This window comes from Camelus ferus, chromosome 5, assembly GCF_009834535.1.
Source record: "Camelus ferus isolate YT-003-E chromosome 5, BCGSAC_Cfer_1.0, whole genome shotgun sequence".
NCBI lineage: Eukaryota > Metazoa > Chordata > Mammalia > Artiodactyla > Camelidae > Camelus > Camelus ferus.
In genome coordinates, this window is record NC_045700.1 from 65,245,644 (window position 1) to 65,268,760 (window position 23,117).

The 23,117-nt window shown below is 41.0% G+C and overlaps 2 protein-coding genes across 2 annotated transcripts; both read left to right on the plus strand.

Annotated features, from left to right (window-relative positions):
• Positions 1 to 1,552: 1,552 nt before the first annotated feature.
• C5H2orf80 (chromosome 5 C2orf80 homolog) lies at positions 1,553 to 16,337 on the plus strand. The gene is made up of 8 exons (XM_006182121.2): positions 1,553 to 1,672; positions 3,403 to 3,484; positions 5,420 to 5,502; positions 6,883 to 6,970; positions 7,352 to 7,423; positions 14,448 to 14,535; positions 14,826 to 14,947; positions 15,858 to 16,337. The coding sequence occupies exons 1-8, from the start codon at positions 1,632 to 1,634 to the stop codon at positions 15,864 to 15,866; spliced, it is 585 nt and encodes a 194-aa protein (XP_006182183.1). The 5' UTR covers positions 1,553 to 1,631; the 3' UTR covers positions 15,867 to 16,337.
• Positions 16,338 to 18,088: 1,751 nt separating this feature from the next.
• Positions 18,089 to 20,047, plus strand: LOC102507071 (gamma-crystallin A). Its single transcript, XM_006182122.2, has 3 exons — positions 18,089 to 18,097; positions 18,201 to 18,443; positions 19,649 to 20,047. The coding sequence occupies exons 1-3, from the start codon at positions 18,089 to 18,091 to the stop codon at positions 19,919 to 19,921; spliced, it is 525 nt and encodes a 174-aa protein (XP_006182184.1). The 3' UTR covers positions 19,922 to 20,047.
• The last annotated feature ends 3,070 nt before the right edge of the window (positions 20,048 to 23,117 follow it).

A 23,117-nucleotide genomic window follows, 5' to 3' on the forward strand; every position in this document is an offset into this window, starting at 1 on the left:
TAATGAACAGCTACAGACCTATCACCCCAGAGTCAACAAATGTTAACAATTTTTCTTTTATGTGTATTAGTCAGAGCTCTCCAGAGAAATAGAACTAACAGGATGTGTATATATATGTAGAGAGAAATTCAGTTTAAGGAATTGGCTCATGTGATTGTAGTAATTTGGACAGTCCAAAATCTGGTGGGGTGACAGGATGTAGACTCAAGGAAGAGTTGCAGTTAAAGTCTGAAGGCAATCTGCTGGCAGAATTCCTTTTGCTCAGGAGAGGGTCTTTTAAGGCCTTCAACTGATTGGATGAGGCCCACCCACACAATGGAAGGTAATCTGCTTTACTCAAAGTTTACTGATTTAAATGTTAATCTCATCCAAAAAACACCTTCACAAAAACAACCAGAATAATGTTTGACCAAATATCTGGGCACACTGGCCTAGCCAATTGACACAGAAAATTAACCATCACAATTTGCTTAAGAATCTTTTTTAAAAAATTACAATCTTTTTTAAGAAATTAAACATTGCAGATAAAGTTGATATCACATTTACACCCTCTCCTAGGGCATTTCATTCAACATTGATGATTTTCAAAATAAACTCCTTTTTATGACTTCAGATCCTGTTTGACCCCATCACCTGAACTTTAATTCTTCACCCGGACGCCCCAAGTCCAGGTGCTGCTGAGCCAACTGCAACAATGATGATAGAGGGAAGGCCACTGGGTCCTGGATGGGGCTGGAGGACGAGGTGAATGAGGACAGGGGGAGTGAAGTGGGGATGCTCTGCGGGGGACACCTGGAGAGGCCTGGGCTGGTGCCTTGTTTCCCCAGGTAGGCAGCATCCTTGGGGCTTTGAGCTGTGAGTGTGTGAGGGTCAGCTCTGCTGTAGGAGACCAGGCACCACCAGTTACCTTCAGGTGGAGTTTCCCAACTTAGTTTTTTAAAGTAGGCAATGCATTACATAGTTCAAAAACCAGGACTTTACAGAGATTCCTGTGGAGAAACCTCGCCACCCATCCCTGCCAGCCCTTTCATATCCTCTTCAGGAATTCATTATGGGGGTGAGACTTGAAGACACGGCCTCACCTTTGCCATCACCCCATGTTCTTACCAGGGCCTCCTGGCCATAGGAAGTTGTACATGGGATCTATAGGAAACTCTTATGAGCCATGAACCAGCTAGATTCACTGGGAGTCATTATGCTGAACACATACAGAACTCAAACATATTCAGATCACAGACGATCTGTGTTTGGATGGTTCTGCCCAAACACTCTTATCTATGATTACATGAGCCGTGTTGGTTTTACTTGCTAGTTTCTTGCAAGGATAAGTAAATGATGAATATTGAAAAAACTTGGAAGGAATAAGAGGCATCAGATAAACTCAAGGTACAGTGTACTGGCTTCCAGACAGATTTCTGACCTGGAACCTGCTGGATAAGAGGCCTACAACTCTCGGATCCCTTCCAGAGCCTAGGATTCCATGACTGGTATTGGGAGTGATAGCATCCCTAACTCAAATCCTCTCTGATTTGCTGCTGTAGCTTCTAGGCTCGGAGAGGCTGGGTCTTTCCAAAGGATAACAGGTGCAGTGTAAGCTGCAGATACCTGCTCAGCTGGATAAGCCTTTAATCATGGAAAGAAGGCTGCTAAAGAAGGAAATGAAAAAGCTCCTGTAAGTCTGAGAATAACTTTCATTTATTACACTCAACATTGGGTGGGTTTTATGTCATGGATGGTCCAGCTATTAGCAGGAGGGTAAAGCTCTAAGAAAGAAGCTATTCCTGTGCTATAGGAGAAAGCCGGCTGATCTGGCTTTCCTGCCCGAGAGGCTTCACACGTAGTGCAAAGCAGGATGCTGAATCTCTTGGGAGGATGTTTCTGCCAGCAGCATGCGCATCCGAGGCATCCCCATTTTAGAGCCTGAGATCCAAGCCCACAGCCCCAGCCTGTGCTGGGAAGGATGTGCCTTTGAAAGGGCCTTGCTGGTAACAGATATTAGGAGAGATTTCTGAAAAATGGACCCAAGGGCCCAGCATTTAAATTGTACCCTCTGCTTCTTCTATTGTCAGTCTTACTGATTAAATAATTCATCTCCTTTTTTTTTTTTTTGCCATCTGAACTTTGTTTTAAACATGTGAGAAAACATTAAGTTTTCCCATGGAAAAATTTTTTTTCTCCTGTGGTAGCGTATCTCTGACTTGGTACTTTGTTAAGAGGTTGGTGAAAATTACAGACCATATAAAAGGAGGAAAAATGATTATGTTCTATTTCATGATTATAGGCACAACAATAATATCTTTTTCATTAAAGACCTTATCACAGTCCCTATTAAATATCCTTTCTCTGCCTGCTAAGAGAATTATCTTTTCACACGTCTTTAAGAAATGCTGTAATAAACTATGTATGAATTCACACATTTACATGTATTTATTTGGAGACCAATGTATTAAGAACAAACCTTAATTAGGAATGCCCATTCCTCTACATATCTCCTCCAAAGATCTGGAACTTTAAAACTGATATAAATTAATTTTATATCCCAAGAATCCATTTAGGAATCCAAGACACAAATAAAGCTGTCTTGGAATTACAAAGCAAAACTTCAAGAATTTGTATCAATCTAGAATAGCTTAATGACTCAGAAGTAGAACTTTTAGAAGCCAAAAGCAATTTATCCTCATCACAGGAATTTGCCTAAAGTATTTGGTAAACACCTTGAGAAACAGAACTGTCCTTATGTAACATTATGAGATTTGCCGAGATCGACCTTGGAAACCCCAGAGTCCTTTTTCCTACATTCAGTCCCTCTTCTCGACTTTCCCAAGGTAGCCGCCTTTTCTTTTCTCCCAGGGCCCTTATTCAACCTCCCCTTATTAAAAGCCCATTAGGAAAGGATCTGACAAGGATAGGCTAAGTGGGAATCACTAATAGGTTTCTATGTATAACTCCTCCTAAGAGTATTTGCATTCTGATGGGGAAAAGCCTTTGGGCAAAATAACATACCTGTACAGAATATCACTACATCTGGAATTTATCAGTTTTGGACATTCTGTCTGAGTTTAGCACAGGCAGCAAGGGAATCTTTATTTTAAACAGTGGGTGTAAATCTTTTCAGTTTTGTAAAGTCTATTCTGCCTATGGGAGTTTGTCATACTCCCTGCTTTCCTATAAATTCAGTTCTCTGTGAGTTTAATTTTTTGATAACTGTGATTTGGTCATTGTGATTAGACACTTTAAACCTGCAGCATTGCAGAATGGCCATGTAAATCAAAATGAATATTAACTCAGCCACCAGACTTCTCTTGTATTTTGGTGGAGGAGGGAGGGGTTGGGAAGGAACCTTCTGCAAACTGCGCTCCCATGTCATTCCTGCTGGTTCAATTCTGCTCTCTTGCTTTTAAGGGGAGATTATATTGGCATCAGACTTCGGGAAAATGAATTTGACCCAAAAGGAAGAAGGCAACTCACCTTTCTAGACGATATGGTAAAGAAAAGCATGCTGCAGTGAGTCACATGTGTGTCTATGTGTATTGAGGGGACAGAACAAGGGTCTACTGTCTATCCTAAACAAGGCTGACCTTGATCCCCCAGCATGTCCTCTTCCTCATCTTCTTATCCTAGGGTTGTCCATGTGGTCTTCTCAACTTATTCATGAGAATAAGAAAATAAATCATGGGGCTTTTTGCTATTTACTGTTAGGAGAGATTAAAAAGCAAAATGACTACAAAAGTGACATGCAGGATGTTAAAAACTTTTTGACAAGGTTAGCTCTCATGTAGTTCTCAAATACAATCATGTTTTTACCATGTGCATTAATGGAGAAAACCAAAGAATTTCATAATCCTAAAATCCTTTGTTATTCATTTTGAAACTCAGAGTCATGTTATGTAATAAAAGTTCACTTCACATAAATTAAGGAAGCTGTGTAAAGATCTAATTCAAAAGAGATTAGTAAATCGTCAGCTTTTTTATGCTGCTTACTTACTGCTCTTGCACTAATGAGGAAGAAGGGATTATCCGTCCCTCCCACCCCCCCATCCCTGTCTGTTTTCCCTGGAGCTAAATAAGCAGTTAAGGCTTGGTGTTCTAAAGGACTTCTCTGTGCACATATGAAGTGGAGAAATTAAATCAATTAGACAAGTGCTTCTCAAACTTTAATGAGGTCGTATTACTAGGCTGTTTTGATTCAGGAAATCTAGGGAGGGGCTGGGAATTTGCATTTTTTATAAGCAAACAGGTGATGCCAATGGTGCTGGTGCAGGCATCAGTCTTTGGATTAGGTTTCAACAAATGATCACAATCCTCCTTTTCCTTCCTTCTTCCCTCCCTCCCTCCCTTCCTTCCTCTCTCTCTTTCTTCTTTCCTCCATTTCTCCCTTCCTCCCTTTCTTCCTTTCTCTCTTCCTTTCTTTCTTATTTTAGCTTGGTTCAGTCCTTGAAAGAAATAATTACGTTGTTCTAATTATACCATTGAGAGAATTTTAGAGTTAGCCCCTTGGAGCCCATCTGAAAACACAAAAACGAAATCGACCTTCCCTTTTCTGGGGTTGGGGCTGGGGATGGGGAGGAGAGAAGAAATGTTTTGATAGATAAGTGGTGAATACCCTTTGACATTACCAGGAAATGTGGTCGGTAGGCTAGGAATGAGCATTCGAATCGGTCCTCAGCTTTTCACTGCATGTAAGACTCTTAGCAGGTCACTTAACCAGGTCTTCTTTCAGTTCTCTGGCTCTACTAGACCCTCCACCTGAGAAGTCCTTCTCTGTCTATAGAAATTCTCTGCATCCTTTAAGCCCTAGCTCCACCAAGGCCTCCTCTTTGTGTTGTTTTTTTTTTAATTAAAAAAAAATTTTTTTTAAGCCCTCCTAAGCCCAGACCTCCTCTTTGAAGCCTCCCGGAATTCCCCCAGCTTCCCAGATAGGCACAGCCCTCCACCGTGCCCTCGGGAGCACATCTCTGATGTTCTACTCACAGAGTTAGAAACTGTCCTCTATGTCCCTCTTCCTCCTCCACCTTCACCTTCTATTTTAAAATTCAAGGAAACTGAGGCCCAGAGAACATCAATTGTTCACCCAAGGATAAAATATCACTCATTGTTGGCCATGCCTGGATTTGAACCCAGATTCCCTGATTCCCAGTTTAGTATTCTTTCCATGAATCTATCCCTTCTTTTCCTGCCCCCGCTTCACCAACCCCATACATAGAGGAAACTGCTCTAGTGGGAGGTAAATGTGGTGCCTGTAGATCCCTGGTTATTTCTGTCTGAGCATCAGGTTACTGGACACAGCTGATGATCCTCACCATTGTGGACATGACGAAACAGTAGACTAGGCTTAGCAATGCCATTGTCATCGGGCCCAGGGCGTGCTTCGGCCCATGTCTAAGCTGTTCCTTTTGCTCTCTGTGTTTCCTGTCCCCAGGCACACTATGACTTGGCCATCCATGTTGCTTTGCAATGGCTGGATCACAAAGAAGACTTAACTTGGCTGGAACGGGAGGAAGTGTAAGTTGAATGGTTTGGGGTTTTGGTTTTTCTAATGTGTGATTATGAGAAGCGACAGAGGAAGTTCTATCTGGCATCTTCCACAATGACGCACTCTGATTTGAAAATACTGCAGGTGAGCATCTATTTCCAACTAGAAACCTGAAGAAACCCCACAGTCATCAATTCAAGGAAGTCATGTATATGCTTACATATTTTGCATCTCTGTTAATTGTTTTCCATCAGATGCAGATCTTTCTTGCATAGAATGTTCTGCCTTAGAAATATGACTGTGCTTTATTGTGTACATGCCTTGATTTTTTTTTTTTAATGATCAGTTCTGTGGGTAAAGTCTGTAATCTTTTCCTAAGGACTATCAAACACAGCTTCTTAAGCATTTGACCAGATGTGTGCCTGAGCTGAGTGGTTTGAGTCACAGCTGTTTAGAACCTTTCCAGAATGTTTGGCATCTTCTCCCGTGTGTGCCAGGCAGACCAGCTCAGTTGGGAAGAACATGAAACTAGTGAGGCCAGGATCGAACTGCTTGTTTCAGAGGCCAGTTGTTTTTTCTGTTCCGTGGCTTTAGAATGCACACCTCGTCCTGAATGACTGTACCAGTGTTTAGTTGTAATCAGCAGAAAATCCAGTTTGAGCAGAGTTAAGGAAAAAAAAAAAGCAGGGAAGAAAGAAAATGACACAGAGAGAGGAGGAGGGGAGGGATTTATCTCCTCTGTAACTGACAAGTCCATGGCTAGGTCCACATCAGGCATGGCTTAACTCAAAACTCAAGCCAGGTCGTCAGGATCCACCTTTGGACTGTTTTCCCTGGGTGGACACTATTCCTAGTTTCAACCCACTTTATCACAACATTCAGTCCAAGGGAGAATGCATTTTTGAAAAATCACAGAATTATATCTCAATGACTCTGTTTGCTCTGATTTATCTGGGGGTGGAGTAGGGGGAGTAGGGGATGGAATACGCTGACTAGCTTAGTCCATGGTGTGTTTTCCATCCTTGGCCTCTAGGGCTGTTGTCAGCTTCTCTAGAAGCATAGAGGTACCCAGTGGGGTAGGGCAGTTATCCCCAAGCAAATTGCCACAGGAGGGGGAAAGGAAACTGGTTGGCACAGTCATAACTGCTCACCATAGTGGCCAGTCTGCCAATGATGGATAGCTGCGGGAACATGGATAGATGAGGGCAAATTCATCAGCACTGTTGAAAGATTCAAAATTCAAAGCGTAGACTTTACTGATGATGGATTGATCGTATCAGTTTTGTAAATAAGTGCATGGCACACGGCCACTGGCGGTTACTTATCACTTATGATTATTGTCACAACCTTAGCAGGCATCAAAAGAACAAGGGTAAACCCTGCATTCTTACTTATTCAATTCCCTTTAGGAAAATGCCATTTTGGGGTAGACCCATATATCCAAACCACAGAGAACGAGAAGCAATGATTTTATCATCTTACGCTGGAATCTTAATGGTAAGGAAGTGAACACCGTGCATGTATGGAGATTTTGTATCTACAATGTGCGTTTTGATATTAATGCATACTTATTTTTCAACCAATATTTCTAAATATTCAGAATTTACTAATATTAAATGTTTTATTTTTAAAGATATAATAAATAAAATACTGACTTCTATATTGTATTGTGAAAACATTTATTTAAGGGGAAAAATAACACATACGTAATTGGCATTAGGATACTCTGATTTATCCACTTATTTGGAAATTATTTATTTGGTGCCCATGCTCTCAGGCATGGTACTAGACGTACTGGAGCTATAATAGCTTTGTTTTATAATAAAAGAAGAGCCGTGATATGATAACATATTTGTTGTTATTGTTGTTATTTAACAGAACAGTATCCCAATTGAGGAAGTCTTTAAAATTTATGGGGCTGATTCTTCTGCCAGTTCTGGTGCTATCAAGGTAGGGATTACCTGAGACCACCAGTATAAGGGATTTTTAGAGAGAATTTATTTTGTAAATTCATAATGTTGCATTTTCAGGCACAAAATAACAGTTTTATATCAAAATGTACAAAACCAGATGTACCCATATCTTACTCCAGTAATAAATGTTTATAAGATGCTTTCCTTACATAAGGGACTACATTTGTCATAACAAATGCATTTTTGGTTAGGCTGAGAAAAGGCAGCCAACTGAGCACCTGTCTTAAGAGTCTAGATTCTGCCTCTGTTTCTGATTAACACAGTTTGTCACTTACACTTTTTATGATGCAGATCTGGTCAATTTAAGCACTCTCCTACCTTCTAGAACTAGGACAAGATCTACAAATTTCATCCTCATGATAACTCACCTAGCACGCTGCTGCCACATTTCTCCTTCCCACAAGACTACTTGGAAATCAGCACAGTAGACGCAGTAATGATCTGGGAGTCCAGGACCTGGGAGGAGTTCTGACTAGGTCCTTTTCCCTCTTTGGGCTTCCTTATACTGATCTTTAAAAAGGTGGAATATTCTGAATGATCTTTACGGCCAATTCAGGTTTTGCTATTTATGAATGTATGAACAGTTAGTAAACATTTAAAATATGAACTTCTTAAAAAAAAAAGGTGGGGGAGGATATAGCTCAGTGATAGAGTGTATGCTTAGCATGAACAAGGTCCTGGGTTCAATTCTCAGTACCTCCATTAAAATAAATAGATAAATAAACCTAATTACCCCCTCAAAAGTAAATAAATAAAATAAAATGAAACATGGGTTTCTATTCAGAGGTAAACTACTCACTGATCATTTTAGCTTTTGATACCTCTAGAAAAGGGAAAAGGAAAGGGAAGATGGGGTGGGCAGGGGTGAAGTGGAGGAGTCAGGGAGAGAAGCAGGGAGAGCCCACACCCTGACACAAGGCCTTCTGCTCACATTGTCGATTCCCCCCCACCCAGGATTTGGGAGGGAGGCCTGGGCAGGGGCAGGGCTATGGCACAGGAAGCTGCTTCCCATGTTCTCTTACCTGCAGACCATACTGCAAACAGTGGGGTCATATAAGGTCAAAAGCCCACCAGGTCCAGCCTAGGAGTCAAGCATTTGCTCAGAAGTGTTGTAACTGACTCCAACTGTCCTAGCACTGGTAAGCTGGCCCTGAATCTGAGACTCAAATTCCCTTAATACAGAGGAAATCAGCACCTTCTCCCTGATCACTCTGGTTTCAATTCCATTCATTCATTCACTCATTCACTCACTCACTCATTCATTCATTATAGTTGTAGGCGCAGGGAATGTAAGGGGGAGCAGGTCAGACAAGATGACTTTCTGGTGGATCTTATACTGGAGTTGACATTCTACCTTGGTTGAGGCATAAGCCACCCCAGGCCCAATGCTCCTCAGAGACCAAGCTGTTCTTGGCTTTTAAGGAAAGCCCAGCTCATTTGTTTTCTTAGAGAGCTGAGCAGACTTTAACTGCTTCATTCCTGTTTGTTTTTCTGCAGTTTTCTCCCTTCCAGGCTGCCCTCTTCTCCCCTTTCCTCAAATCACCCCAATAACACATACACATAAATATCTGAGCTCAAGCCCCTCTGTTTCAGACACTGTGTTCTCTCGCCTTCACCTTCTGTGCCTGGGGGAGGTCTAGGGCAGGCAGCAGGCACCTCTGGTTGGCTGGTCTCAACTCAAGTGGCCAGAGAGCAAATACAGAAAATTTCATCCTGGAGGGAGCGGCACTGTCAGCACTCCCAGTCATGGCTGGGTTACCCATTAAGAAGATTTGCAGACATGGATGTCCAAGTGGCTCAGATGGCCAGGTTTGTTACAAGGACCAGAAGGGGAAGCCACACTGTTGAGAGGCAGGCTGGCCAATCTCTATCTACCCATCTGGCCTTTCACTTATTCTTTAAAGAGCCTTTATTCAGCACCTTCTCTGTTCAGTTACACCCAGTCTCTGTCCCCACAATCAGTGGCCAATAACAGAAAGCCCAGATGTACACATAGACTACATAATGACCAGCTCTGAAGGGAAATAAGTTATATCCTCATAGAGGAGGTGTTGTCCAACTCAAGTTCATGTGCCCGATGCACAGTGAGGCCAAACATGCCGAAACCTGGGAGTTTGGAGCAGAAGGATTTATTGCAGGGCCGAGCAAGGATAATGGGGCAGCTGATGCTCAGAAGACCTGAACTCCCAGATGGTTTTGGGGAAAGAGGCAAAATCAAACCTAGTTCAGGACTACTTTCTCTAAATATTCAAAAATTAAATAGCTCATCAAGCATTATTCATACAATATAAACTGACTGTTTTAGACAACGAATCATCACAAAGGGTGTGATATGATTTGAGCCACAGATATAAGGGTCTGAGGATCGTCTGCCCCATGGACCTCACAAGCCCCTCCCTGCCTCGGGGACGCCAGCCCAGGCCTTTCTCTTGTGTCTACACATCAGCTCCACTCAGGCACCTCCTCTGCATCTTAAATAAGGAATTAGCTGGACTTCTGGATGGGAATGTAACTTTTCAAAGATTACATTGTAAGAGCTATTTTAAAACAGTTCTTTAGGGTTTAACGTAATTTCAAAATATGGTTTTAACTAGGAGGTAGGGTTGTTCACGAAATAGTTATTGACAAAGGTTTCTTTCTAACGGCTGCGAGTATCTGAATGACCTTTGATTCCTTCGGATAACTTGTCTCCCAAGCAACAGCTAAAATCCTTCCCAAGCATGCGTCTAAAGCCCTGTTGAATACTAATCAGATTATGTAGAATTTCTGGCTGTTAGAATTGGCCACTTGGTACCACACGCATCCTGTGTGGGCTCAATGACTTTCTTTGGGACTATTTGCTGCCACCTGGTGACTGAAAGGCCTCATGGACCCAGAATGGTTCAATTCTGTAAGCTTCGGGTTCTACTCCTGATTTGGAGCTGTTTTTTGCTGACAGAGCCATTCTTCTGCTGTGGAAGTGGGACCTGTAGGGAAAAAAAAATCAGCTAAGGACCTCACATAAGTGCGGGGATTTTGCAATTAACATCAGATAAATATAAGAGGTCCTGCTCAATTTTCAGCTGAAGAAAAGAAGCATAAATCTTCCTTTAATAAATAAAGCAAGCAAGAAAAATGTTCTTGAGCTCCATTTGACAGAGAAAGAGGGGGAAAAGGAAAGGGAGAGAGAGTGAAAACTGGTGTAACAGAAAGTGGGAAAAATAAAGAGAGGTAACTGAAGAAATCAGAATCTCTCCTTTCTTGTCTCTTCCTGACCATCCATCATTCCACTCCATCCAAACTTATACCCAAAGTCTAAAGCAAGCTCTTCAGAGGCAAACAGACTGGTGTCCAGTTCCAGCTCTGTCACTCACTGGCTGTGTGGCCTTGGATAAGTTACTAACATCCCTGAGTCCCAATCCCCCTGCATGTAAATAGGCATGATTACCACACCAGGTTGTTCTGAGCATTCAGTGAGACCATGCAGATCAGGTGTGTGATGCTGGCATGGGGGGTGGGGGGCTTCGAGATTAGTATGATTATTTCCAAGCCCACCTGCGCTGGCTGGCCAGCCTCCCTGCTCCTATCCATAGGAGTCCGCTGCTAGCCACCTGGTCTCAGCAGAATGGCCATCTTCCACCCTCACACATCTCTGCAGCCCGAGCCTCCAGGCACAGACCCCCAGTCTGCTGTGTGTCTCCTCTTGAAGGATGCTGACTCAGCATGATCTGCACTGAAATGAAAAAGTGTTTCGTGATTTAAAAAAAGGGGGGACCTAGATTTAAACAAAAGTTCAGTATTGACCAATCTTCATGATGAGGGATTAAAAGACATGCTTTCAATACCAGTTATGTCCAAATGAATATTTATCATATATGTTAGATAAAGACCAAGCAAACAAGCAAGTCCACCAAGTGCATGAAACGGAACAGTATCAACATTGTTTTGCGCTCTGTGTATCCTCTCCAGCCCCAGATTCTTCCTTTTGCCCCATTTCCACTATCTTAGATTGTGTTTTTATCATCCTCTTTTATTTCCTTATAGTTTGACCGCATATGCATCTCTAATCAATATATATTATTTAGTTTTGCATGTTCCTTGAATTTTATATACATGAAATAAAAGCAAGATATGTAAATGAAGCAATATAAATGAAATGAAGCAAATATATTCTTCGAGGGCTTTTTTCCACTCAACATTATGTTGCAGAAATTCATCCATGTTGTTGCACGTAGCTACAGTTTACTTTCACTGCAGATAGTATTCCACTGTGGGACTGTGCTACTGTTTATTTGTATATTCTTCTGTTTCAGATATTTAGATTATTTCTTTTATATGTCTCTTGGTGCACAGTGAAAGGGTTTCTGTGTGGCACGTGCCTCGGCCTGAAATTGCTGCATCATAGGGTATGTGCATCCTCAACTCTCCTTATAAGGCCAAATTCGCTTCCAAAATAACTGTACCAATTAATACTTCTATCTGCAATAGAGGTTATCTGGTTGTTACCGAGACTTGATATTTTCAGGCTTAAGTTTATCAGGCTGTTAAGCTTCCATTGTGGACTTGATTCACACTCTCTTGATCACCAGTGGACAATTATTTATATGTTTCTTCTTCTTCTTTTGTAGAGTGCCTGTTGAAATCTTTGTCCAGTTTTCTGTTGGGTCATTTTCTTTTTTATTTATACAGAGCCTCAATTTTTAGAAAAACTGCTAATGGATATAATCAGTCAAGTCCTAGATCTTCCAGCATTCTTTCAACTTAAAATTTGCCCTTTTTCTTTGTAAACGTTAAAATGTTTAGAAAGTTTGATTTCGCAACATCTCAACCACATTTGCAAAATTTGTTGGGTGGGCACAAACTGCCTTTCCAGGCTGCATGCCCTGCTTTTACTTTGGAAAATATGATTGTCATAAGCATATGTTCAATTGCTTTGACACTTCCGATGAGAAATGCTTCACCCTTCATGTCAGTGAGATCAAAGAAATGTTTTCATACATTACTGCTCAAGGTTGAAAGGCAGGTGAAGATGACTGTTTAGGCTCTTCATCCCTTAAGGACATACCCCTGTTTTTCTTGTCAAGTTCCAACATGCCTTTACATATCCCCATCTTCTCCTCCTCCTTACCCTTCGGTTAGAAGAAATTTCTGTTGACTGTGCTTTGGACATAATTTGGCACTCAGTAAGTACTTGAATGGAGAAATAACAATCAGAATAATACTCTGACATTGACACAATGAAGCTATCAGAAAGTAAATTTTAAGTGAAAAAAGATCCTCCAATTAACTCTGGGTTTAGGATTTCAATTTCATCCTACTTTTAACATAATTTTTCATATGAACCACAGAGAGCTCCATTAACTGCTTGCATGAGTCATCAGATTATCAGAACTCGCAGAACGTGTGATGTGGAAGTGACCTTTACTATCATTGGGTTCTATCATCCACAGTGGAGAGAGAAACTGTTACCCAACACAACTTCGTGTCCGCAAGTACACAGTGAGGCCAAACAAATTGAAACGTTAGAGTTTGAGCAGAGAAGGGTTTATTGCAGGACCAAGTAAGGAGAATGGGTGGCTCATGCCAAAAAAAAAAACCCTGAACTGCCCAAAGGATTTCAACAAAGCATTTTTAAAGGCCAGGTGAGGGAGGTGGGGTACATGATCAACTTGTGCACAACTCCGATTGGTTGATGTTGAGGGAACAGGGTGGACAACACCATTAATCGTTAGGTGCCAGAAGTTCTGGCGGCCACATGCTCATGATCATCAAGTAATCAATTTCTTTCATTTGGTAATTTTTTAGCATCTGAAAAACTCAGGAATTATGCATGAGATATTGTTATCTGGGTACTTCAGAGAGGAGCTAAGCAGAGGACATGGGGAGAGGGTCTGTCCCAGGAAGGCCCCATAGGGTCCTGCTCGGTTACAAATCTAGAACATGAAAAGCCTCCATTTTGAGTCTTCTCATGCAGAAGTGCATGAAGATCAATGTACGAGCCAGTTCTCTTTCCCTTGTACCTGGCATACGTCATCCTGCAGGGCTGTTATCCCCGCTGTCATTGCTCCACACTGACACGAAGCCTCTTTCCAATGACTTTCTGTGTTTGAGGGTCATCTTTCTGAATACATTATGTGCTTCTTGAGGTTAGAAGCCATTATTCATGCTTAGGTTTAATTCTTTACAACACTGGATATGACATGAACTATCAATAAATATGTTTGCCATTTGAGTCAAAGGCTGAGGTCAAATTTAGAAATACCCCTGCTGAGGTGCCTATAACCTGTCCTGTCTATAAAGAGAACATGACCTCGTTTTTTGTTTAATCCATGTTTTCTGTCCTTTCTGTTAGTACATCCTTGTTAGCACATCCTACTGTTTCGTTTATGAAATGTATCACAATGTATGATCAGGAATCTTGTCTGTCTTACCAACCAGAGCTCCTAAAACAGGGCCTGGCCCATAGTAGGTGCTAACTGGAAACTTGTTGAATGAATGAATAAAGAGACAGTCTTCACCTTGAGGAAGTTCCCAATGCAGTGCAACAGGCAGCGGGCTGTAACTATAAGACACTGGGGGTGTTCTACGTGACAATGTGCTCTGCATTCACAGATGAGTGAGTGGATGATTCAGCCTCTGGTGGGGTGGGGAGCAGGGTGCCAGCACTGAAGAGTGGAGGTGAGGGGACACGGGGCAAATTTCTCAGAAAAGGGGATATTTGAGCTCCATCTCAAAGGAAAAGTAGGAGCCTCTAGGTGGAAAAGGAGGAAAAGGCTATTCCAGGTAAAGGGAACCACATGAGGCATATCAGGGTGTGCAGGGGCCTTCTAGGCAAAGAATAGCAGCAGAGGGCAGCGTGTGAAGGTGCGTGACCCAAGAAACACGGGCCTTCTCAGTGGCCCGCTAGTAATGTGTAAGGAGAGTGGGTTTCAGACCAAGGACTGAAACAAGAGCTATAACAAGCAGCCACTGACAGCACAAAGTGGGTGCAGCTTTTGAAAGCAGGACTGTTTTCCTTTCAGGTTCCCCGAGCTCCACCTTTCCGCCTCTCTCTGCACCCTTTTGCCATGTTAACAGCACCCAAAGCCGCAGAATATGCCCGCAAACAGAGTAAGCCTGTTTACTTCCATCCGCTGAGAGAAATTTAAGTAAAACTAGGAGGTGAGCTCACAAAGTAAAGTCAAAGCTGTTATGGTAATAACATCTTTCTGTCTGGTTGAGTTTAAAAGAATCAGGAGCATTTATGACTATTTCCCTCCATCGCTGAAATCAGGGAAGTCATTTCTCAGACCCTTTGGTGATGGGAACAAACCACCGTAGAAGGGAAGACTCTAAACCTGAGGGTGGACCCATTTAAAAAAATTTTTTTAGACAGATATGATTACTACGTCTGTCTCTAGGTGTCAAGTTAGGAAGGGGAGCAACGAATAAAAATGCCACCAGCAGCTCTGCAAGGGAAGCAAATGCCAAGGAAAGGAAAACATCAAAGAATGTATCTTTGGACACACAGCCAAAGAACAAGGTAAGTCTAAAAATGCAACTTGAACCAAACTGATACCAGTTGTTTTGGGAATATTTAGATTGTAGTTAAAAGTCTAGCCTTTGGGAGTTAGATGCTCTGGATTTGAATCCAAAGCCCACTACTTACCAGCTGTGTGACTTCAGGCAAGTGACTTAACCTCTCTGGGCCTTAGTTTATATTACTATCTATGTCAAATAGCCTTGGTCCCTCTCTCACTAATGAGAATTTTCTCTTTGCCTGCTTTGCATCTCTGCTGCTTCTGCCCTGACCATCTGATTCCTGGGACGAGTATGTTGCAGAATTCAGAGAGCAGTCCGAGATGGACAGGGCTGGAAAAGAAGGAGAATGCTTTGCCTGTCTGGCTCTGCATTCTCAGCTATAGTGTGCAAATGGAAAGGAAATTTTAAAAGAAGTCAGAGAGACCAACAAGATCAACATAATAAAAGCCGAGCAGGGAGAGATTCAGAAGAATGCTACAGCCTGGCTGGCTGGGATATTCTAGGATTTTGTTGAATAAGAGACTCTGGGTCAGCTGGAGAGTTGTAAGGTAGGAAAGGAAAAGGGGAATTTTGAAACCTGAATCATTGGGTTATGAATTAGGTTTGCTTCAAGGAACACAAGTGAAAGTTAAACTCCTTTTTATTGAATTTGGTTGCTATCCTATGCATTTTTAAAATGTGAATCTCTGAATAGGCTAGGCCACACAGAGCTCATGATTAATTCAGGCTTTTTTGAGACAAACTATTGACTGATTAGAAATGTAACCTTATCATTGCAAGTGCTTTAATTCATCTTTGTCAGGCACTTGATATCTGATATTTGACCTTAACTCCCTATAAATTGAAAGCTAATATCTGTGTCCATGTTAAATTGATGTGCTTGATACCAAAATTATCTTTTTATTCTGCAGGTCAGTTAGAAACTTGGAACTGCACCATGGGAGTTCACAGTAAAGTCTCTGGGAGGGGAAAAGAACCATCACCTTAAAACTGCACCTCTTGACAGCATATTTTTCTTGACAATTAGCTTTTGATGCAAAGTGCATTGAAGTGCTATTTTGGATGTTAAACCTTCTTCTCTTAGAATCATTCTGTTTGGCCATATTGTGGTTTTTATTTATTTTTTTTAAAGTATGTATATTATGCTACTTTGTTCTGACTGGAAGATTGTTGGTTAGAGGATTTTGAGAATATATAGTATTTCTTTGTCAAAGCAGGCTGGCTTTGTAGTACATTTACAAATGTTTATCACTGAATATTGCAGAATGGTGGAGTAGAAGGCAGTTTTTCGAAGTTTCAATCCAAAGTAAAATTAATCTGTCATTGATTGCCTTTGATACATTCTCATTTGGAAACATTTAAACTCATTTCAATAAAAGCATTAAAAGAAATATGGGTACAGACTTTCTTTCAGGAGAATATAATGACTACTAGGAAAAGAAAATATTCTAGTCTTTCAACACCTTTCCAAAATGCTGATTAGGCACATAGTTAAACTTAAAAATACACATAGTAACAATCTGACCAAATGAATGTGGGTATAAATTATACCATCTTAAGGTTCTCATGTACCAACTTTATGTAGAACAGTTTACTTTAACGTGTGCCGAAACTGGCGTGTGGTTTGTTGACTTTTGCTGAAAATGGTGGTGTATTCCAATGTGGCGTTGTGGCTGGGGAGACCGATGCAGCCTTTTCCACACTGGTTCAGTTACGGCTGTAAGTAAGGTATATCAGTAGACCTGCCGCATTATGTGTATCCTCCTGTCCCTGGGTACACTGTCTAGCTTTGCAGGACTCTGCCCAGTTTTCCTCTGTCTGGGTTGGCCAGCTGCAAGGGAACGTTTTTTTTTTCTTTGTGACTATTGATTTTTCTCCCTTTAACAACTGCACAGTTGCTTTATGTGCTGCCTGAGGACTTTCACAAATGGCATCGTGGACATATTGCCATCTATAGTTGGATGTCCCTTTAGAGCCCCTCCACAGGTCATGAACCACGAAGGTGTTTGATTTCACCTTCCTACATACACACAGGATGACAAAAGAGTCGGTGACTAGAGTCATCTACCTCTGTGTATCTGAGGAATGCTAGAAGCACTTAGAAAATTTTAGAAAATCAATAGACTGGCTGCAATGGAAAAAGCTTTTCAAGTAGTCACCTGGGTTCTATGAAACAGTGATGCTTTGGGGAGGGAAAACTCAGGCAAATCGTGATGCTAGTTTTGAAAACAAAAAGCAACCCTAGAAGATGGATCGGGGTGGGGGAAGGCGAGTGGGAGGATCCTGTGTATTTTTCTGCTCTTGGAGTGTCTCAGAGTCTCAGGGACCTCTTTCTTTTTAGCCCAAGGAGAAGTGTTTAATCTCAAGACAAAATACGGCTATTTCCAAAATTTGCTGCTTTTTCACTAGCAACTCAAAGCTATACATTTACAAATTGATTTTATTTTTTCTTCTCATGAGAGTAATATATATTTATATAATAGAAAATTAAGGCAATTGAAAACAACAAAAATGAGAAATAAAAACATAAAACTAAGAGCTATCATCTTGCCATTCACTGACAACCATTGACTGACATTTCAGCTTATACATACACCATTATAATCTTTTTTTTTCCTATACAGACATATGCAAAATACTTTTATCAAAAGCATGTCATACTGATGAGGTAATTTAGGAAGTGTAATTGCCTTCCAGTTAGAGGATTTTTTGTTGCCCTTAGCACTTCAAGTTCTTCTGGAACTCATAGGATGGTCACGAGCCACCCCAGATGGAGCCACCAATCTCATTTCAGCAGTTTCCATAGGCAAACTTTACAAAACACTGGGCATGTAATGTATTTCTAGAGAGCTGCATAGGATGAGAAGTGCGTCCTTTGTCTCCAAGGTCATAATGGCTCTGCTGACTTCAATTCCTTTCACTGGAGTGAGTGAGGACAACCCGAAAAGGCCAGAGAGAATGAGAGCCCCCAGCCCCATGATCCCAAATGAAAAAAAGAGAGAGAACATAGAAATCCCCTCCCGCACTACCCCCAGGCCCCTTTTGTGTCGTTCTTGCCAACACAGCAGCCGTCCTGCTATATATACCAGCTGCCACGCTTGTCCCCATCACGCTGGACGCTGATCACCCACTGTCAACAACCATGGGGAAGGTGAGCCAACCGAGGTGCCACACCATGCCTGTTGAGCCTCTACTGAGTCGGGGGATATACCTCCCAGCTGATTTCCTGCTGTCATCTTGTTTTCCACCTGCAGATCACCTTCTACGAGGACCGGGGCTTCCAGGGCCGCCACTACGAGTGCAGCAGCGACCACGCCAACCTGCAGCCCTACTTCAGCCGCTGCAACTCCATCCGCGTGGACAGCGGCTGCTGGATGATCTACGAGCGCCCCAACTTCCAGGGCCACCAGTACTTCCTGCGGCGCGGGGACTACTCCGACTACCAGCAGTGGATGGGCTTCAACGACTCCATCCGCTCCTGCCGCGCCATTCCTTACGTGAGTCTTGCTTCCACCTGACTATTGTGAAAGCATCGCTGATTCGTGGCCGTAAATTCCTGCTTATAAAAGTCAGTTGGTTTCAACTCAGGACTAGTGTTCACAGTAAACTAGCAATGCTGATTCTCAAGCATTTTTAAAAAATGATATATTTACTATACTTCACTGTATTCCCCTATGGAAACATTTTAACTCATTTCAATAAAGCATTTTAAAAAATAGATTGTTTTCAGGGCACGAGAAATCACAACAACATTGTGAATTAATTTGATAGCATCCACCTGATCCCCTAATTTCTAAATACATATCAAAATCACCTTGTTCAGTAAAGAAAAAAATCTACCTAGACCATTATTTTTTAATGATAAAAACACTGAGAGACTATGGGAAAATAACATAGGAATAATATATTCTGGCTGTATTGGCACTTGTTTTCAGTACATTCTCAAGGACGTACAGATCTAGAAACTAGAACAATATGTTTCAGCTTGTAAGTAGCACCTTGTATTCCAGGAGTTGTTATCAACTAGTTTCTTACAAGAGTCAGAGACAGATCGTTGATAAGGATTTCATGGGATATGGTCCTCACCAAAGAGCTGCTTAATGTCTCTTACATGGAGTTTGTGTTTCCACTTTCTGATGACACCAAATGGTGTGACAGGGCAAGCAGTTTCAAGATGTGAAATCAAAATTTGGCTGGAGAAATTTGCAGATGCAAAAAAGAGGTAGAACTAAAATAGGATCTACTTTGAGGCATGAATCTCAAATGGTACAGGTGACTTGGCAAAATGTCAGACATATGGCCTCAGAGAAAACACAGACTATTGTAATGCTGAATGCAACAGTTACTTAAAACGAGCTTGATAGGACTCAGTTATATGCAGCATAATGGAAAAGAAAGTCAGAATCCTCTCCGCAGACTCACTAGTATGGTTATGACAGATGCCTTTTTATGAAGGAATCTCTTTTATTGCCCTTATTTCAATGCATTGTTTCTTCCACAAGATAGTCCTCTGGTCAGGTCAGCTTTATTTTTAATACTCTCCCTAATCAGTTAGGACTGGCAATATATGGAGAGGTTACATATATAACAGGATGGTTTGAAAACCATGCTGCATGAAGCTGCAGGCTGATTTAGCCCCTTTCATTAACATCAAGTGATGCCCACAACTTATTTTTCACCTTTGATTTGTCATCACTGACAGACCAGCTCTCACAGGATAAGGCTATATGAGAGAGAGAACTATGGAGGCCTCGTGTCAGAGCTCACAGAGGACTGCTCCTGCATCCACGACCGCTTCCGGCTCACTGAGCTCCACTCCCTCCACGTACTGGAGGGCTGGTGGGTCCTCTACGAGATGCCCAACTACCGGGGGCGGCAGTACCTGCTGCGGCCGGGGGACTACAGGCGCTACCACGACTGGGGGGCCCTGGATGCCAGAGTCGGCTCTCTGAGACGGGTCGTTGATTTGTACTAGGCTGTGTTTTTCTTGTTAAGATCCACATAGACATGCATTAAATATACAACTTGTGTTCCTGGAACTAAGTGATTCTTGTTCATCTTAAATAATAACTGAATTTTAATAAATGGTGAGCCCTGGCAATTTACTTGGTCAAGTGTTTTGAATGTCTACTTACTTGCTGCTGGTCAGGCAGCCGTATTTATAATGCCTTCACTCACATCATGAGAAGGAGAGAGAAACACTGTCCCTGCCTCTACGACCCACAATCTGAGGGAGAGAGGAAAGAAACATAATAAAAAAGTATTAAACCCACGTACAGGAGAAAACAGAGAACGTGGCTAGGACACCAAAGACAAGGGATTGCTGGAGAGATTAAGGCAGCTGAAGTCTCTGATGAAATTAGTCAAGAGAAGCTGAGAGAAGAGAGGAGCTTTAAGCAGAATTATCAAAGTAGAGAAAGTTGAGTCTTCCTGATGAGGTCAGATGAAGTAGGAAAAGTGCTAAGCGAAGAGTTAAAGGGCCTGAGTTGTTATCCTGCCTCTGCTACTTGCTAATACAGTCACCTACTCAGACTAGTTTTCCAGGGGCTCTCCCAGCTTTAGCACTGAAAGCTTTACATCCTGGAAAGCCCCTCGGTCTTCGGTAAATGAGGATGGTCAGTTACCCCATTTACTAGCTTACTTCTTTGAGTAAGTCACATCTTAACATCTCTTTGCCTAAATTACCTTATTGAAAACTACAGGTAATAATAAATCCCTGCCTCACTCAATTACAGGATAATTATGATGAAAAGATGGTGAAAGATTGTGAACACACTTTGTTATCTTTAAATGATTGTACAAACATAAATGTAAGAAATTAATGTATCCTCGCGGGAGGGTATATAGCTCAGTGGTAGAGTGCGTGCCTAGCATGCACGAGGTACTGGGTTCAATCTCCAGTACCTCCATTAAAAAATAAATAAACCTAACTACCTCCCCCACATTAGAATTACCTGGGGAGCTCAAAAGAAAAAGACAATGCCCTTTGGACAATATAACTGAACCCAGTAAAAGAGGGCTCTAGGTATTTCTAGCATTAAAATAAAAAAAGAAAGAAAGAAATTAATGTATCCTCAGTGTTCTCTCAAGATCAACAGTATACAATATAGTCATCTTTATCTTGGACTCCAATATTAATTTTTAACAAGATTCAATTATTGAAGACTCAATTATGCAGAGGGAAGCAGGAATATTTGCTAGGCTGCATACATTCTGGGATTTCTTTCCACTAGAGTAGAGCTGTTCTCCCAGAATGCTAATTCTTTTTCCAAATTTACATAAGCAAAAATAGTGCTCTGTTCCAGTAAACTTCTTCATAGAAATTGATAAGCTGATTTTAAAATTCATATGGAATTTTTCAAAATTCATATGGAATTGCAAGGGACCCAGAATAGCTGAAACAATCTTGAGAAAAGAAGAAAAAAGCAGTAATACTCACACCTCTCAATTTCAAAACTTACCACAAAGCATCTGTAATCAAGACAATGAGGTACTGGCATAGGGTAGACATGCAAATGAGTGGAATCAACTTGAGAGTCCAGAAATAAACCCAGATATCAATGTCCAACAAATTTTTGACACAGGTGCTAAGACCATTCAATGGGGAAAGAATAGCTTTTCAACAAATGTCACTTGGACTACTGAATATCCAAATGCAAAAGAATGAAGTTAGACCCCTATTTCATACCGCATATAAAAATTAACTCAAAATAGATCAAATACTTAAATGTAAGAACTTAAACTACAAAACTCAGAAGAAAACATAGGCATACATCTTTGTGATCTTCTATTAAGCAATGATTTCTTAAATATGACATCAAAAGCACAAGCAACAACAACAAAAATAATAAATTAGACTTCATCAAAGTTAAAATCTTTTATGCAGCAAAGGATACCATCAAGAAAGTGAAAAGACAGCCCACTGAGTGGGAGAAAATATTTACAAATCTTTTATCTGATAAGGGTTTAGTATCTAGAATATGTAAAGAACTCTTAAAACTCAACAACAGAAAGACAAACAATACAATTTTAAAACGAGCAAAGGACTTAATTATACAAAGAAGATACACAAATGGCCAACAAGCTAATGAAAAGATGCTCAGTGTTATTAGTCATTGGGGAAATTAAAATCGAAACCACAATGGGATAGCACTTAATGCCCGCTATGATGGTTATAATTTAGGGGGGAAAAAAACAAGTGTTGGTAAGGATGTGGTGAGATTAGAACTTTCATAATCTGCTTGTAGGAGGGTAAAATGATGCAGCTGTTGTGGAAAACAGTTTGGTAGTTCCTCAAATAGTTAAACAGATTATTATATGACTCAGCAACCCCACTCTGATATTTACATTCAAAAGAATAAAAAAGGAGTGTTCAAACAAAAATGTATATGTGAATATTCTAGCAGCACTATTGACAATAGCCCAAAGGTGAAAACAACCCAAATGTCTTATCAGCAGATAATTGGACAAATGAAACGTGATATAGCCAAACAATGGAATATTACTTTGCTATAAAAAGGAATGAAGTACTGATCCATGCTACAACATGGATGAATCTTGAAAACATTATGCTAAGTGAAAGAAACCAGTCACTTAAGACCACATATTATAGGATTCATATATGAAAAACCCAGAATAGGCAAATCTACAGAGACATGGTTGCTTAGGTCTGGGTGGATAAGGGAAGGATAACTAAAGGATACGATAACTAAAGGGTACAAGACTCTTTGTGGGATGAGCATGTTTTAAAATTGACTGTGATGATAGTTGTGCATATCTGTAAATATACTAAAACCACTGAATTGTACACTTTAAATGGGTAAACTGTAAGGTATGTGAAATTATATCTCAATGAAGTTGTTTTAAAAAAATAATGCCTTGCACAGAATCTTAAGTAATGTTTTAAAAAAATAATGCCTTGCACAGAACCTTAAGCAATGAAGATTCTTTTACAATAAGATTGCTTCTTGCTAAAGGAACATATGAGGTAAATTATAAATATGAGGATATACGTATTATCAAACTGTTGTGCCTCTTACCAATACCAAATATGCAGGAGATTGGTGGTTTTGCTGCTGGCTTAGTTAAACCACAGTGTGTTGTCCTTCATTTGGGTAACTAATAAAATATGAGCTCTGTTTTAACAAAAAAAGTGAAAACCTAGGTAACAT